The sequence below is a fragment of the Macaca mulatta genome, chromosome 6, assembly GCF_049350105.2.
Source record: "Macaca mulatta isolate MMU2019108-1 chromosome 6, T2T-MMU8v2.0, whole genome shotgun sequence".
Lineage (NCBI taxonomy): Eukaryota > Metazoa > Chordata > Mammalia > Primates > Cercopithecidae > Macaca > Macaca mulatta.
The window spans coordinates 132,301,616-132,319,729 of NC_133411.1; the positions used below are offsets into that span (position 1 = coordinate 132,301,616).

The 18,114-nt window shown below is 34.8% G+C and overlaps 1 protein-coding gene across 3 annotated transcripts in view; it reads right to left on the minus strand.

The window, feature by feature from the left end:
* Positions 1–2,473: 2,473 nt before the first annotated feature.
* Positions 2,474–18,114, minus strand: part of CEP120 (centrosomal protein 120) — an 82,382-nt gene continuing 66,741 nt past the window's right edge. For all 3 annotated transcript variants that reach the window (XM_015140660.3, XM_015140662.3, XM_028849697.2), the window contains 2 exons: positions 9,050–9,195; positions 2,474–4,315 (listed from right to left, as the gene is read on the minus strand). In XM_015140660.3, coding sequence (XP_014996146.1) covers positions 4,081–4,315; positions 9,050–9,195 — 381 coding nt within the window. In that variant the 3' untranslated portion in view covers positions 2,474–4,080. The remainder of the gene's footprint in view (positions 4,316–9,049; positions 9,196–18,114) is intronic.

An 18,114-nucleotide genomic window follows, 5' to 3' on the forward strand; every position in this document is an offset into this window, starting at 1 on the left:
GGTTAATAAGACCACTAACCGACAGTAAGACAACCTACTACCAAAAAAAGACACTAAGCTAGTAGTGTCTTTACTATACTAGTAATATGTTTTGGGTGGTTTTTTTTTTTTTTGGTGTTTTTTTTTGTTTTTGTTTTTTTTAATTCTCACTCCAATTTACATCCATGGTCTGGACTATCTCTTAAATTTTAAAAACCAATTTTTTTTTTCTAAATTGTCATTAAAGATAACGACATAATTTTATAAAACATGAAGGCATTACAATTCTAAGTTTCGAGGAGTCTCCAGCTTATCTTTAGAACTCAGGATTTAAATGTAGCCATTAGTTTTCACTCATTTCAGGTTTTGGTAAAGGTGCTATAAACATTTAAGGAAGTACCTTTGATCCATTTCTACAATCAAAGAATGACAAGATGTTATCTTCAGAAATGACTTGACAAGTGACTCTTGTGCAGAAAACTTTCAGCATGAGAACACTGGGTAAGCAGATTTGAGGCACAGTTTGAAGCAAACTTTTAAATTGTGGTAAAATATATAGAACATAAAATGTACCATCTTAATTATTTTTAAGTGTACTATTCAGTGGAATTATGTGCAATGTGTGCAACTATTTCCATTATCCATAATCCAGAGCTTTTTCACCATCCCAAACAGAAACTCTGATCCTATTGAACAGTAAGTCCCGCTTCCTCTTTTCCCCTAGTTCCTTTCAGCCCCTGGTAACCACTAGTCTACTTTCTACATCTATGAATTTAAAGCAAACTTTTTTTTTTTTAAGCAACAAACAATCCAACAAACAGAACTCCTCCACTTCTACAGGGCCTGGGTAGTCAGACCACAAGTTCATAAACCTGTCAGTGAGGCCATGGGGTCCTATTTTCCCCTGCATTTCAGCCATCAAATTTTTTTACATCTATTTTGACAGGTAGACCATACACAATCTTTTCATTTTTTTATGAATTTAGCGAATATTATCTGAGTGCCTACATATGGCCAGTACTCTTTTAGTTCTGGAAGAAACTCAGACAGACCTAGAATGTGAGGTCGCTGCCCTCGCAGACCTCACATTCTAGTTGACACTGCTTCACTTTATCCCCGAACTCTGAAAAAGCACGGAAGAGTGTGCAATTTTGATGAGATACTGATGATATGTGTCAATAACTCCATTTTCAGCATTAAATTGCTAGAACATTATCCACTTTTCACTGTTATATTTGGTCAGTGCTTTAGAGGTGATAGAGAGAAGAAAAGTTGAACTCTTTTCCCAATGGATGAATATTATGATGAATATTATGCCCTTATGTTGGTCTTCTGAATCTCTATATCATTTAATTCAACATCTGATAAAACATATAGAAACTAGTGATAGTTTAGGTTTTCTAATATTTTCTATTTTCAATATCCAATTTGGGATTCCATTATATGAAATGCCTAGAATAGGCAAATCCAAAGGGACCGAAAGATTAGTGGTTGTTAGGGGCTGGGATAGAAGGGAATGAGGAGTGACTGCTAATGGGTACAGGGGTTTCTTTTTGGGGTGATAAAAATGTATAAGATAGTGGTGACAGTTGTACAACCTTGTGACTATATCAAACACTGAACTGTATACTTTAAAATGGTGATTTTATGGTGTGTGAATTATATCAATTTTAAAAATGAAAAATTTAGGTATTCAATCAAGTTAGACAAAAAGGTAGTGAGAACACATCTTTTAAGTTCATAAATAGCTACCAGAGGGCCCTTCCTACAAACTGTAAAAAACAGGTTGGTCCATTCTGAAGTGGCTGCAAACAAGCAATATATGCTGGGGCAATCTGTGAACTCAGATTCAGGTTGGGCAGCATCTGGACAGGAAGTAGAGGAGAAAATCATCTGGTCAGACGAGACTGTCTCCCCATCAGCAGAGGCCCTAATACGTCCTTAAACCACACTCAAACTCCCACATATGGTTGAAGCAACAGGAATTCAGGTACAGATAGAAATTACTAGGATTTATCTGCAAGGGAACGTCTATGTTTATACAGACATGGTATTAGATATACCTGGTAGACATTACACACCCTCCTATGCAGTACATGCCTGCATTAAACATGGAAACTAGACTTTTTCCATGAAAAAAACACAGAAATTTTAAAGGTAAATCTGATTTCATCTTCAAATATATGATATTTTCCTGTTATTGGAAACTTATTCACCCACCCATGCCTGCACCCACTCACTGATTTATCTACTGTGATCATACTCATTAACTCCTAGGCAAAATCCGTGTAAAAACATTTGATGCCACTTATAAATGGAATGGTTATTGCTAAAAGGACTACAAAAGAGAGTTAAGATTTTAGACTCCCCTAGTTGTAAAACAAAAAAATAGTATGTAAACACTTGAGAAAAAAAGACAGTCATTTGAAATAGGAAAACCCGAACACTTTGCCAACTCTGTTTAGAAAAAAAAGAACTCAGGCTGCTCAAGAACTCAGAGATGCACACAATTATGATTTTATTTGTTAAATTACAATAGCCAAAAGAGCTTTACAGAAGGGAAAATAAAATACACATCCATTTTAGAAAAGCCCTTTTTGTTTCTCTAAATCAGAGGCCCCCTCTAGTGTTTGAAAGCAGTCTCAGGCAACACACAATGCAATTGCAGTAAACAGTCACAGCATTTTACCCCAGACCTTTCAAAACAAAAGGCATGCTTCTGTTCCATTCAAGTGGCACAAAAATCAATGAGAGAAAAATAGCTAATCATAATTAATATTGCAAATTCCTGCTATGATTCACAGATTCATTATCCTCTCATTCAGTAATTTCTTTATTATTTACTGCTGGGTTATTTTTTAGAAGATTAATACTCTGTTAATAAGGAAAAAAATAAAAGCATAGGGACTTTAATTTCCCTAATAAGAAATATATCTCATTTAAAATGACAGAAAATTAATGTTACCATATATCCTACTCTGCTTTGATGGAAGTTATTGGTAACTTCCTAAAGTATATACTTAATTATATTTGGAAATCAGAACTTTTTAAAGTACATATATTTTGAAATTCAACCTAATCTGTGACTTTGCTAAAACTTTTTCAGTACTCTGTAAAAGGAGGTGGGAAGCGTTGCTTTGAGGACAAATGTTGGCTCTGAAGAATATGATATAAAGGAACTCTTAGAGTTTATACAGACATGGCACTGAATAAATTCAATGACTGAATCTCGTGCACTTTGAAAAAGATTGACTGAAATTAGGGGGAGTAAAAAATAGTTGATTTTCACTCCATTTTTTCAGCTAATGTCTTTATGTGTCTGTTTCCATGTTCTATTACAGAGGCTTTAAGCTGACAGCTAGTATTACTATAACTGGAAAATAAAAACAAATCTCTAATTTTAACAAAATAAAACAATGCAAACTTGAGGAAGAAACCAACAGAGAAAACTATATTAAGCTAATACTTCATGTTCTTAAAAGTTATAAGTACACTGAGAATTTGAAAATTCAATAGCTCTTGAAACAAATTTAATCTGTATTAACTTTATTTAAACAAATGACCAATTTGTCACCAAACATGACATATGGCTTCTCTGCACTGATCTTACTTTGTTTTCAAACTTGTCACTTGCAAATATTATAAGAAAAAAAGGTCATCTAAAATGAGTTAAACTGGTTACAATTGGTCTCAACTTTTAAAAATTTACATTCAAATGGAATAGGACGCAGCATTTTTAAAGTGCAAGATACACTCTTTTGGCTCAACATGAAATATTATAGAACTGGAAATTACCGCAGTCATTTCTCCTACAACTAACTTAGTGAAAAGCTGTTTTGAAAGTTAGCCATCAGATTATAAACTATGAAAAACACTGAAAAGTCATTTAAAATGAGTATATAAAATGCAAATTACAAATAAAACCAGTGTGGGAGAGGTAGCATAAAGTAAATAAGATCAAATAAATACTATACAATAACATACAAAATTTTGCTTATAAAAAATTGAAAATACCATTTTAAAACATCCATTTTCCTCACTTTTGAAGGTTTTACAAAGAAATTAAAATTTAGAGTCTCTATAAAGCTCTTCCAAATGTTATTAATTACTGGCATTGCTTTTTGCCAAAATCTCTCTGATCTGTCGGTCGAGTTCACTTATTATTCGATCCTCGTGATTATACACACCCGTTCTCATCAAAGTATCCCTTTCTTCTATTAGGCGAGTCAAATAATCATCCAAGCCTTCTTCCAATACACTGCCATGGGGACCATCCTTTTTTCCACTTGCAATCTCTCTGGAATCCTGGTATTGTTTTTGCTCTTGTTGCCTTAACCTGAGAAGTCAAGAACAAATGCCACTCTAGCAACTGTGTTGGTTTTCTTAACGTCACTATTTAAAAACAAAATGATTCAATGGTTAAATAAGGTTTCAGTAATATTTTCAGGAAGAAAACAAAAACAATGTTCCACTTGGCTAGTCAACAGTCTGCACATTTATAAAAGGCAACTTTAAAAACAATACTTGTTTTTCTAATTACAAAATACATGAAAACTAGATATTTTGGAGCTATGTAAAGAAAATAAAAATCATCTGTAATGTGATCCCAATTTGAGTAACATTTTTCTGTATTTCTTTTCAAGTTTAAAAAATGCATATATGTACTTAAAATATGTATGTGTTGAAAAACTTAATGATACTACATATGCAATTCTGTATACTACTTTTCTCATTTATATAGTGATTTTTTTATATCATTAAATGTTCTTCTAAATTGTTTTATAATATTCCATCATTTGGGGTATCATCATTTTGTCATCCTTTATTATTGATCTTTAGGTTGCTCGTTTTTAAACCTTTGTTGTTGCTGTTTTGAACATATTAAAAAAAATTCATTCAACAAACATTTATTTGTGCCAAACAAGTTTTGGGGATATAGAAGTGAACCAAGAAAATTCCCTGCTATTATGGAGTTGTATCTCTAATTATTTGTAGAAAGTGAAATTCTATATGTATGTGTGGTTCAAAGGGCATATGCATGTTAAGGTTTTGTATGGATATCTTCAAGTTATGTTTGTTATAATCTCATTTGGGGATGAGAAAAGGAGAGTAGATACTGACCTGCGATTTGGTATTTCCAATAGAACACTGTTGATCAAACTGTCTTGAAAATGGAGCAGTAATAATAATACTTAGTATATTTTGTTTGTTTGAGACAAGGTCTTACTCTGTCGCCCAGGCTGGAGTGCAGTGGTGTGATCACAGCTCACTGCAGCCTCGACCTCCTGGGCTCAATGGATCTGCCCACCTCAGCCTCCCGAGTAGCTGGGACTATAGGCCATGCCACCACGCCCAGCTAATTTGTGTGTGTGTGTGTGTGTGTGTGTGAGATTTTATATATATATATATATATATATATATATATATATATATATAGTTTTGTAGACATGGCATTTCACTATGTTTTCCAGGCTAGTCTCAAACTCCTGGGCTCAAGTAATCCACTTGCCTCGGCCGCCCAAAGTGCTGGGATTACAGGTGTGAGCCACTGTACCTGGCCTACTTACTAAGTGACAATAACACTAAGTTTGGATATAGAATATGTTTAATGTAGAACGTACAATTAAGATATAATTTTGGCTGGGCACGGCGGCTCATGCCTGTAATCCCAGCACTTTGGGAGGCCGAGGCAAGCGGATCACCTGAGGTCGGGAGTTCAAGACTAGCCTGACCAACATGGAGAAACTCCATCTCTACTAAAAATACAAAATTAGCCGGGCGTGGTGGTACATGCCTGTAATCCCAGCTACTTGGGAGGCTGAGGCAGGAGAATCACTTGAACCCGGGAGGCCGAGGCTACAGTGAGCCAAGATCGGCCACTGCAATCCAGCCAGGGCAACAAGAGTAAAACTCTGTCTCAAAAAAAAAAAAAAAAAAAGATATAATTTTATATTTTTCTATATTAGTGGCTACAAAAGTATTTTAATTTGCAATGATTCTGATATTTTGTCTTGATTGTAAGACAAAGCAGTTGCATCTAAGTTCCTCCCTTTGAGACTGGCTTTTCTGTGGCTTATTTCCGCTGAAGACTAAGTCCACTTCTAAGTTTACACACAGGATGAGGGAGAGGGAGAAAGAAGCAGTGAGGAACGAGTCCTGCTCTCACAGACCAGGATGGCCCCAGAGGGTACATGACTGTTGGCAGAACACACTTTCATTTGTTCAGATGACCCTCTGAAACATGAAACTCCTATAATTCCTCACAAAAAAAAGGAAACTACAGTCCAAGAAGGATACCAAATGTCTTTATCTATTCTAAAACAAAAAGCCTAAACAGTGCAGGGCACTGTACTCTGGGACCTGGGTGGGAAATGGAGTGGTTAGTGAGACACTGGTACCAAAGTCTTTCCATGGAATTTGAGTGATTCATGTGGATAAGGAAGGGCAGATTTCTGAATCGTTGTTTCTCCTACGCCAATTCTTATAGCTGTCTTGGAGGACAGGGTCCTCTAGGTAAATTAATGCACACAATGCCAAACTATGTACCAGAAAGTTTAACCATTTCCCTTCTGTGCATCATCTGTCTATGCATATGGGACAAATGCAATTTTTGTACAACTGATAAATCATCTCTACCAAATCTTTGCTAAAATGCAATTATCAGTCATGATCACAATAGAATTTTAGAACCTGATGGCTGAAGAAGCCCATAAAGTTGTTAAAGAAAACTTTTAGAACATTCCTGACAACTGCTATTCTGGACTCTACAAGCACACTCCCTGCCACTAGGAATATATTACTGTGTAGAACTGCTCTAACTTAGAAAGTTCCTTCTTGTATTGAACTCGGTATGCCTCTTTATATTTTCAGTAATTGGCTATGATATTGCCTAAGAGGAGAAGCCCGCTTACTACTTCTTAATATGGTAGCTCTCCAGATATGTGAAGACAGTTACCTACCACTTTGCCCAAGAGTTCTTCAAGTTCAATATCCCTCACTCTCTTAACCACTTCTTGGATGGCATGATATATTGCCCCTTACTGTCCTGGTCACATTCCACTGGAAGCTCTCTAGGTAGCTGATTTCCCTTAAAGTGTGCTGCACAGTGGTAAGAACACCCCAGAGGTGATTTACCAGTACTGAATAATGAACACTACTTCTATGAATGACCCTAACTGCACTGACTCTTCGGTAGCCAAATCACACCATTATTAGTGGCCACAGAAGTTCTCCTAGGCTTCTACACATCACCTGTTTTATGTCTTATCTATCACTTAAGTGATTTTTCTTATAGCTTATACAGAGGACTCTGCTTTTGTCTCTAATATATTTAATCTTATTGGTTTCAGTTTTCTCAGAATCCTAATTTATTAAGGCATTAGTAAGACTGTGTATGATCTACAGATTTGATAGGCAACATGGATATCTTTAACCCACCAAATCAGTGCTTAGCAAACAGCAGAAGCTAAACATATATTTGCTAAACTGGAACCAAGAAAGTGCTATATATGACAGCAAAATTTTGGAAGGCAAGGATATTATAATTCATTAAGTTGTAATGTCTTGCAAGTCTATAACATGGTAGATACCAAATAAATATTTCCTGAATAAATGAGAATAAAAGTACCACAGATTGAACCCTGTTAAGCATGGTACTTGGAGCTGACCTTTTACAACTGGTATTTCTTCAATTATCTTTTAAATACAGTTATTTAATTCAGCTAGGAACCCACTTAATATAGTGACCACATTTTTCTCCACTTCATACATGGAGATATAAGATACTGTGTAAAATGTAGTATGTATGCTCTGAACTGCGTCCCTGCCAAATTCAGATGTTGAACCCCTAACCTCCAATGTGATGGTATTTGGAGATGGACCTTTGGGAGATAATCAGGTTTAGATGAGGCCATGAGGGTGAACTCTCATCATGGGATTAGTGCTCTCCTAAGAAGAGACACCAGAGAGAGGACACAGTGAGAAGGTGGCCCTCTAAAACCAACCACACTGGCACCATGATCTTTGACTTCTAGCCTCTAGTACTGTGAGAAAATAAACTTCTGTTTACCCAGTCTATGGTATATTTTTTTAACCAGTCCAAGTTAACTAAAACTGCACTTTGCTCAAACAAAAATATACTAGACCCTTGATAAACTAAGCCAAAAAGTCTTCCCCCAAAACTACCCTCCAAAAAAACTAGAATTCATTTTTATGCTGCTTCCTAGTGATTAATTTTCTAACATGAAACACCGTTGAAGTTGTGATTAAGATGAACACAGCACTACAGAGAAGCCCAGTGTAGCATAGTAGTTAAAAATGCAATCTCTGGAATCAGATTTGAACTCTGGCTCCATGATTTACTAGCTACATGACCTTGAATAATGTGTTTAAGCTCTGTCTTTAATCTTCAATCTCTTCATCTTGAAATTGGTGAAAATATCTTCCTCACAAAGTAGCTTTGAAGATTTAAAAAAAAAAAAAGAGCTGGGCAATACAAGACATTTAAAACAGTTCCTGGCACAAAGTAAGGGCTCATTAAGAGCTATTGTTACAGATATTAATAATATGACTAAATTTGAAATTTCTTATACTTTATGTAAGTGAAGACTCAGTTCAATAGTAGCAATAATCCTGAAATCAGCACATAAAAATAAATTTTAAAGTAGTAATGCTATAAATGGAAACACAAGAGCTGAATGGACTTGCCACAGCTGTATTCATAGCAAAAAAAAAAAAAGTTTAATAGTCTTTGGCATAGATTTTTTCTTTCTTTTTAAATTTGACACAAGGCCTCACTCTGTCACTCAAGCTGGAGTGCAGTGTGGCGTGACCACAGCTCACTGCAGCCCAGAACTCCTGGGCTCAAACGATCCTCCCACCATCCACTCAAAGTGTTAGGATTACAGGAATGAGCCACAGTACCCAGCTGGCATAGATTTTCTATTGTATATGTCTGCTACATTTTCTATATTTTTATATATGATCTACTTTATCCTTGAAAGACCTGAAGTTGTACCTTCCCTGAACCAAACTTTGGTTTTTGAAAGAAACACTCTTTTAGTTATTATACCTGTTCAATTCATTTCTTATATCCAACAATTCTTGTCGCTCGGTTTTTACTGTATCTTTTTCCTCAGCAGCCAGGTAACGTAGTCTCATCTGTTCCAATTCTTCCTGCTGTTTTTTAAGACGAGCCATTTGACTTTCTTGTTCCCTCTTGAAAGAAACAAAGAAACAAGCCATATCCTTAATATTAGGAACAAATATTTCATGACTTTGACTTGTGATTATAATCCTATTTGACAACACCCATGATATAGCCACACACTGCCAATTCTTTTTTTTTTTAAGAACAGAATCTCACTGTGTTGCCCAGGCTGGAGTGCACTGGCTAGTCACAGGAGCAACGAAGCACACTAAAGCCACAGACTGCTAGGTTCAAGCAATCCTCCTACTTCGGCCTCTGGGCCCAAGTAGGAGTACCTGGGCCCAAGGTGTGTGCCCACCCTTGCACTGCTAATTTTATGAGTTATATATTATCCAGAAAATACCCAGGTAACTTTTCTCTAAACACTCTATTACTTCTCTTTTACTATAAGTCATAATCCTTCAATCAGTGATTGATATTAGCTGACTATCACAGGACAATAGATGTTGAAGGCAAGAAAGAGGCTGCTGTCAATACAATGAACTGCTAAAAGACTAGTGGTAAGAGCAGCATCTGAGAAAATCGTTATACAAAGATGTACCTAGAAAAATTCATTAACTGTCCCTGTACAAATCCCTAATTCCACTCCTACTTCAGTAAATATGCCTTTCCACTCTGTTCTCTAGACTCATACAAAACCTATGCACATATGTTTTTAAACAAAAATGAAAACAAACAATATGTTCTAGTTTGCATTTTGAAAAAAGTTTAACAATTCTTCAAGTCAATAGATAAAGTCTTAAAATAAATGAGTAACATTCCACATAATGCATATTCCATGACTTATTCAACCACTTTCTCAATAACAGACACTTTTGTTACTACAAACACTGCTGTAATAGGACACTCTGTCATCTATCACACAGGTTAGCTCAGGAATCCTTAAGTCATTTTCTTTTGTTTAGGACAAAATCCCAGAGTGGGAAAGCTGGGTCAATAGGTTTCTGTTAACTATTTTTTAAAGTATTTATTGAATTGTAACAAAACAGAAAACTGCCAAATGACAAGATGCATTTTGATATATTTTCACAAAGTAGACCACTTACATACTCACCATCCGGAGATCAGACTGCCAGAATCCCAGAAATCTGTGTCTCCTCCCAGTCACTAACCATTCACCCTTTCCCAACGATAACTACTACCCTAATTTTAACACCACAAATAAGTTTTGAACTTAATATAGAATCTGTACAGTATGTATTTGTGTCAGGGTTCTTTCATTTAACATTGTTTTTGAGACTCATTGTTCTATGTAGTTAATCATTTACATTATTATACAGCATTCCACTGAATGAATATACAATTTATTCATTCACTGCTGAAAGACACTGGGCAGTTTCCAGTTTTGAATTATAAATAATGCTGATGTGAAGATTTTATACATGTCTTTTGGAACACACTTGTATGCATTCCTACTGGATATATACATAGGCTTCAAATTGCGTGGTCAGAGGATGTAAGAATTAGAACAGCCTTAGTAAATACAGGTTTTAGTATCCCTTATCTGAAATGCTTGGGGCCATAAGTGTTTTGATTTTGAAATATTTGCATATACATAACAAGATATCTTGGGGATGGGACTGTCTAAACATGAAATTCATTTATGTTTCACATACACCTTGTATACACAGCCTGAAAGTAATTTTACACAGTGTTTTACACAATGTTTTAAATAATTCTGTGTGAACTGTCACATAAGGTCAGGTGTAGAATTTTCCACTTGTGGCATCCTGTCAGGGCTCAAAAAGTTCAGATTTTGAAGCATTTCGGATTAGGGATGTTCAACCTGTATTTCCAAACAGTTTGCAAGGTAGTCGTATCAATTCATACTTCCACTTGAGCATTCCAGTGCTTTATATTCTTGCCAACGCTTGGTGATGTCATTTTTTTTTTCATTTTAGCCATTTGACAGGTCACGTAGTAGAATCTCATTGTAATTTTATCTTGCACTATTTAAAGACCAGTGAGGTTGAACATATTTTAATAGTTTTATGACATTTAGGTATCTTTGTTTATAAAGTTCCTATTTACGCTTTTGGTACTTTACCTGGTTGTCCATCTTCTGTTATTGATGCTTATAAATATTGGATAAGTCCTTTGTCAATTTTATAAATTACAACTATTTCCCAGTAGTCTTTGGCCTGTCTTTTCACTCCTTTAATGTTGTTTTTAATAAAGAGAAGTCCTTGATTTTAACATAGTTCAGATTTTTCTGTTTATTCCTTTTTTTTTTTTTTTTTTTTTTTTTGAGACGGAGTCTTGCTCTGTCACCCAGGCTGGAGTGCAGTGGCCGGATCTCAGCTCACTGCAAGCTCCTCCTCTCGGGTTCACGCCATTCTCCTGCCTCAGCCTCCGGAGTAGCTGGGACTACAGGCACCCGCCACTTCGCCCGGCTAGTTTTTTGTATTTTTCAGTAGAGACGGGGTTTCACCGTGTTAGCCAGGATGGTCTCGATCTCCTGACCTCGTGATCCGCCCGTCTCGGCCTCCCAAAGTGCTGGGATTACAGGCTTGAGCCACCGCGCCTGGCCCCTGTTTATTCCTTTTTGGTTAGTGCTCTTTCCTATTTAAGACATTTTTTGCCTGTCTCAGTCTGTTAGATATTCTTTTATGTTACCCTCCTGAAGTTTCACTTTTTCCCCATATAGAGCTCAAACTGACCTAGCAATATTTGCTGAAAAACACCTCTTCTCTTGTTGCTTGGCAGTTATTATTACCTGTCACATATCACCTCCATCCATATATGTATGTTTTTGTTTCTGGATGCTCTGATCTATTTATTCTTGCATTAACACTACACTGTTTTAATTACTTCAACTCTTGTAACAATGTCTTAATATATGATAGTGTAAGTTCCTCTACCTTTGGCTATTCTTCAAGATGATTTTAGCTATTCTTGGCTCTTACATTTTCATATAAATTTCAATTTCTAAGGCTAAAAAAAAACCTGCTGAGATTTTATGATGATTATATTGAATCCACAGATCAATTTGGCCAAAACCAGTGTCTTTAAAATATTGATTTTTAATCAATGAAATGGTTTACCTAATGATGTAGGTCTTAACTTTTAATAATAGTTTACAGTCCTCTATATGCTAAGACTAACATATTTGATTGTACTGCTAGATATTTGATTTTAGATGCTACTGTAAATGATAGAACTTTACAATTTTCATTTCCTAATTACTTTAGTAGACAAATAACATTGATTTTTACATATTGACTTTGTTTCCAGCAAACTTGCTAAACTCACTTATTCCTAATTTTAGATACTTCTTAGCTTTCTAAATACATCCGTGTTATCTGCAAATAAGGGTAGTTTTACTTTCTCCCTTCCAAATGACACACTATTTCTTTTTCTTGCCCTATTACACTGGCTAGAACACCTCTAATACAATGTTGAAAAGAAATGGTGATAGAGGGAATGTTTCTCTCATTTCTGATCTGAGGAAAGTTTCATTATTTTAAGAATGTTTTTTGTAGGCTTTATGTAAAAACTCCACTAGATTAACACATTTACTGTCTAGTCTTAGTTTGTTAAGGAACATGACTTTTTCTGCAGCTGTTGATATCTTTTTCTCCTTTACTCTTTGAATGTGGTAAATAACCAACCTTGCATTTGCTTAATAAGTAAGCTTCGCTGTAATGCTTACAAGTTTAATATCTTAAACTTGTTATCTTTGATGTTTTAAAAGACTGGCCAATTAATTTTGTCCTTGTAGGCTTTTAGGATCAAGGTTATGCTAGTCTCGTTTTAAAAAGGTGAGAAGCGTTCTTCACTTCCCATTTTCTAAAATCTTTGTGTAAGATTAGTGTTATTTCTTCCTAAAATGTTCACTAAAATTCAAGTGTGAAGACATATGGGTCTGGAGCCTTCTTTGTGGGCAGGTTTTTTTATTACAGATTCAATTTCTTTAATAGCTATAAGACTATTTCTATTTTCTGTATCTTGGTGTATCCGTTTTGGAAGTTCTTTTTTCAAATTCACATGAAATTGTTCATACTATCCTCTTATCTCTGTAAATGTCTGAGATCTGTAGTCTTGTCTCTTTTTTCGATTCCTGATATGGATAGTTACTGTCTATTCTTTTTGTCCTTGAATACTTGCTAAGGGGGAGTAGAGGGGTCCTTTCAAAGACATGACTTTTGGCTTTATTGATTTTTATTGTACTTTTCCTCTCAGAAATAATTTCTATTCATCTTATTTCCTTGCTTCCACTTTACTTTCTTCTTGTTCTACTGAGTTTTTGAAAGGAATATTTAGAGAGCAGATTTATTCGTCTTATTTGCTAAACATAACTGCGGTTATACATTTCCCTCTAAGCACAGCTTTCACTAAATTCCACACTTTGATGTGTTTTATGTGCACTATTTTTCAGTTCAAAATATTTTCTAATTTTACTGTGGTCTCCAGTTTACCATGGGTTACGAGAAGTACGCTACTTAATATTCACTCATTTGGGGACATTTCGTATTATCTTTTTACTTCTAGCTTAATATCACTGTGGTCAGAGAACATATTCTATATTACAATCTTCTGGAATGTGTTGAGAATTGTAATTTAATCCAGCATATAAGCAACTTGGTTAAATGTTCCATGTGCACTAGAAAATAGTGTATATTCTGGACTTTTTGGATGAAGTGTTCTAGAATATACCAATGGTTAGTTGTGTTGCCCAAATCTTCTACATTGTTACTTATTTTCGGTCTGTTTGCACCATCAGTTCTCTGGAGAGTTATGGTAAAATCTTCTATCATTATAGATTTACCTATTTCTCTTTTAAGCTCTATTAATTTATCTAATTTGTTGCTGTGTTACCAGGTACAAATGTACAATTGTTGTCATCTTCCAAGTGGATTAACCCCCTTTTATAACTATGAAAACTCCCTTTACCTACAGTAAAATGTCTCTCACCCTAAAGTCTGGTTTGCCTAATATGAAGTATTACTACACCAGCTTTCTCTTAGTATTATTGTAGTATATATTTTCCTTCTGTTAGAATTCAACCATCTTATGTTCTTATATTTAAGGTATCTCTTACAAAGCATATTGTTAACTTTTTAAAATTCAGCTTTTAAATATCTGTCTTTAATGGGAGCATTTGGTCCACTTATATTTAAAGCAATTGGTGATATAGATTTAAATCTTTCCATCTTATGATTTTCTATTCATTCCATCTATTTTATGCTCCTTCTCTCTCCCTTTAATGAAATAATTTGTCATTCAATTTTCACCCTCTATCTTGTTACTAAATAATTTTTAACTCTTCTTTTAGAAATATGTATCCCTCACTTAACAGAATCTAACTAGGACTTTTACATCTTCAGATAATTTAACATACTTTAAACATTTCACTCTCTTCATATTTTTGCACTATTTTTGTTATAACTTTTAATTCTATGTATATTTTAAAGTCAACAAATACTCTTATTGTTTTCCTACAACCAATATCCATTTACAGTTAGCCTGATATTTATTTCCACTGTTCTTTACTCTTCTGTATTTCAAAGCTTTCATTTGGGATCATTCTTCTTCTTCTGCCTGAAGAACCCAAGTATTTCTTTTGCTTCAGATTTGCCATGACAAATTCTGCCAATTTTTGTTGGTCTCAGTCTTTCCTTTATAAATAATGCTTTTACTGGGTAACAAAATTTTAGTTCAGCAATTGTTTTCTTTGGTACTTTAGGGATGCTATTTTACCGTCTTACAAATTCCTTTACTTTTGTTAAAAAGTCATCTGTCAGTCTTATCACTGCTCCTTTGAAGGCAATGTATCTGTCCACCCCTGCTCCCAACAGCTTTTAAGGTTTTTCTTTGCTTTTTGTCAATTTTGCTGTGATGCATCTAGGTAGGTTTACTTTGTATTTATCCTGCTTGCAGTTCACAGATATTTTTGAATCTATGAACTGATAGCTGTTTTACTTTGGAAAATTCTTAGCCAGTATCTCTTTAAATATTGCTTTCTCCCCATTCTTTCTCCAATTACACATAAGACAGTCTCAAAATATACCACTTCTCTAATACATTTCTTCATCATATCACCTATTTTCTACAGTATAATGATGGTAGTATTTCAAACTTCTTGTCTGATATTCCAGAATCTGAATTACACTTGTTGATTAATTTCTACTGAGCACAAGACATAAACAGGCACTCTACAGATGAAGAAATGTAAGCAGCGTGGCAAAACCCTGTCTCCACAAAAAAAAAAAAAAAAAAAAAAATTACAAAAATTAGCCAGGCATGGTGACGTGCACCTGGAGTCCCAGATACTTCGGAGGCTGAGGTGGATGACCTGAGCCTAGGAGGTTGAGGCTGCAGTGAACTGTGAATGCACCACTGCATTCCAATCTGGGTGACAGAGTGAGACCTTGTTTCAAAAACAAACATAGGAAAAGATGCTCAAAGTTAGTTATTAGTAACTACAGGAATGAAAATTTAAGCCCCAATGTGACACTACTTGGGGCCAACCAAACTGAAAAATTTAAGACATCTGACAATAGCTAACTGTTTGCAAAAATGTGAAGGACAGGAACAATTATATGCTACTCTTGGGAATTGCAAATTAGTATAACCACTTTAAAGATAATTACGTAATATTTAGTGAAACTGAAGAAATTAATGTCCCCTAGTACCAGAAATCCCACTTTTAGATATAAATACTAGAGAAACTCTTACAGGCACTAACACATTCAGGGTTCTCTTATCCTGGATAAAATTGTGCAATATTTATAGAGAATGATTGTATGTATATAAAGGTTCAAAACACACAAAACTAAGCAATGTTGTTTGCAAATAGTAGACTTTTAATATATCATGTCACAAAATTATGACAAAAAGCAAAGGAATAATATCAAATTCAGGATAGTAATTACCTCTGGAAACAGAACACAGAGTTGAGAAAGGGACACAGAAGGCTTCCAAAGCATTCATAATGCTCTGTTTCTTAAACCAGGAGGCAGGTAGAAAGAGGAGAAGAACCTTCTTTGAAATGTGTATTTCATTTTAAAGTTATTTAAAAAGAAAAACATATCTGGGCAAAAATGCACCAAACTCTCTTCTTTGGCTAAGGAGAGGATTACTGGTGATCTGTAGTGTCTAAAGTTACATGGTGCTGCAAATTGAGTAAGTATGACTGCAAGCAGGAAATATGTAATAAAAGTTGATTATTAGCTTTACTCTGTAAAACTAAGTTTTTGATAAAATTTAACATTTTCTAAAACATAAGAAAATCCTTTAAATGTTTGGAATTTTGAATCAAGAATAGGGCATTAATAATAATCACACACACACACACACAAATTAGAGGTTAGTGAAAGAAGTCCTCTCCAGTGCCAGGTGCTCTGGGTTAAAGGATCCTCAATCAAGTGAGTATAATCTTTATTTTGCCTTGGCTGCCTATAAATCCAGAGAGGAGATGTAAACATACATACACTAGACTAAACAGCGGCTAAAAAGTGGCCACTACTTACCCTCCCACTCACACATACCATGTAAGTCTGTGGGAAAAAACTTACAACTAAACTAAGGAACTCAAGTAAAGTTTTCTGAAAATAACCCAGAGCTGACAAGTCAGTAGGAGGGCCTGGATGGTTTCAAGACACAGTTTTTAACCAAGACTTGGACCTCCAACTGTTTTCTTAAACAAAGATTTACATCCCATCCTTGGCTAAATTACTTATAAATTAATCAAATTAATTACTCAGAGTGGATAAGCAGGAGGCTGGACAAGATAGTGCTGATGTCAGCCAATGAAGTCTGTGTTGTTTTAACTAAATATATCAGCTCAGTTTTAAACAGATCTACTGTGCACAAATATGGTAACAGACCCACAATCCTTCCCAAAATATTACTTCTCTTTCCTGTCCTGGGAACATACATACCTACTTTGAATATATCTGACATAAAAATGTTAAAATTGTCTACAACAAACTCATACTTCATAACAATGCTTCATTTATTTTTTTAAAAAGTAGGCTTTATTCTACTTAATGATATTCTAAGGTGTCAAGAAATGTTTTTAAGTAAACATGCAAATAGGTTATTTAGAGCACAAGTAGGAAAGCACACAACTTTACGTGAGTATTTGTAGACCAATGCAATTCAAGTATTTCTTTTGGTTTTAAAATATTTCTATAGTATATCTTGAAGAAGAAAAAAGGAAACTAAATTACCTCTTACAAGTCTAACAAGTAGAACTTTTAACTTTGTCCCATGATATCAAACTTAAGGGTATCACTTCCTTGTTTTCTAAATCAGGACTCATTTTATGTTATGCTTATTTATATTTTACAGCTGTTGCCTTCCCAGTTACCAAAGAACAAAAAAGCTTTCCACTGGGAAACAGGCTTTTACAATTGCAAATCAAAAGAAAAGATTTTTTTCTAAATAATTAGAAGGTTACAAAATAGTTAGAAGGTTATATTTTTTAATTCACAAATTTACTATTCTGGGTCACCTTCGAGTAATGGAAATCTCTGTTTAAACATTCTTCTGGCAATGGGCACCAAGCATTAGGTCTTATTTCCAAGCTTTACCAGCTGGGTTTTGTCATTAACATTTATTAACAATCTAAGATATGGCTTTCACCATCTAATCCGTACTACACAAATGTTTTGTATGGCTCTCCAGAGGGTTTTGATGTGACAAATTACTGGCAGAGATTACAGCCCCGTGGCTATTCACCAGAGGCAATGTAAAATTAACATGGTACTAATCCAATTTAAACAAGAAGTTGCACAATCTTCTGAACAAAACCAGATAGATGATTCCAAAATTATATTCAAGCACAATAAATGTGTTTTTAATAAAAAATTTAAGGAAAAAAAACTGAGTAATTTTCACACACATGAAATGTGCCTATTTGATGAAGTTATTAATTTTAATCTTACTAAAACAGTTAGGGGCAGAGCACAACTCACTATGGT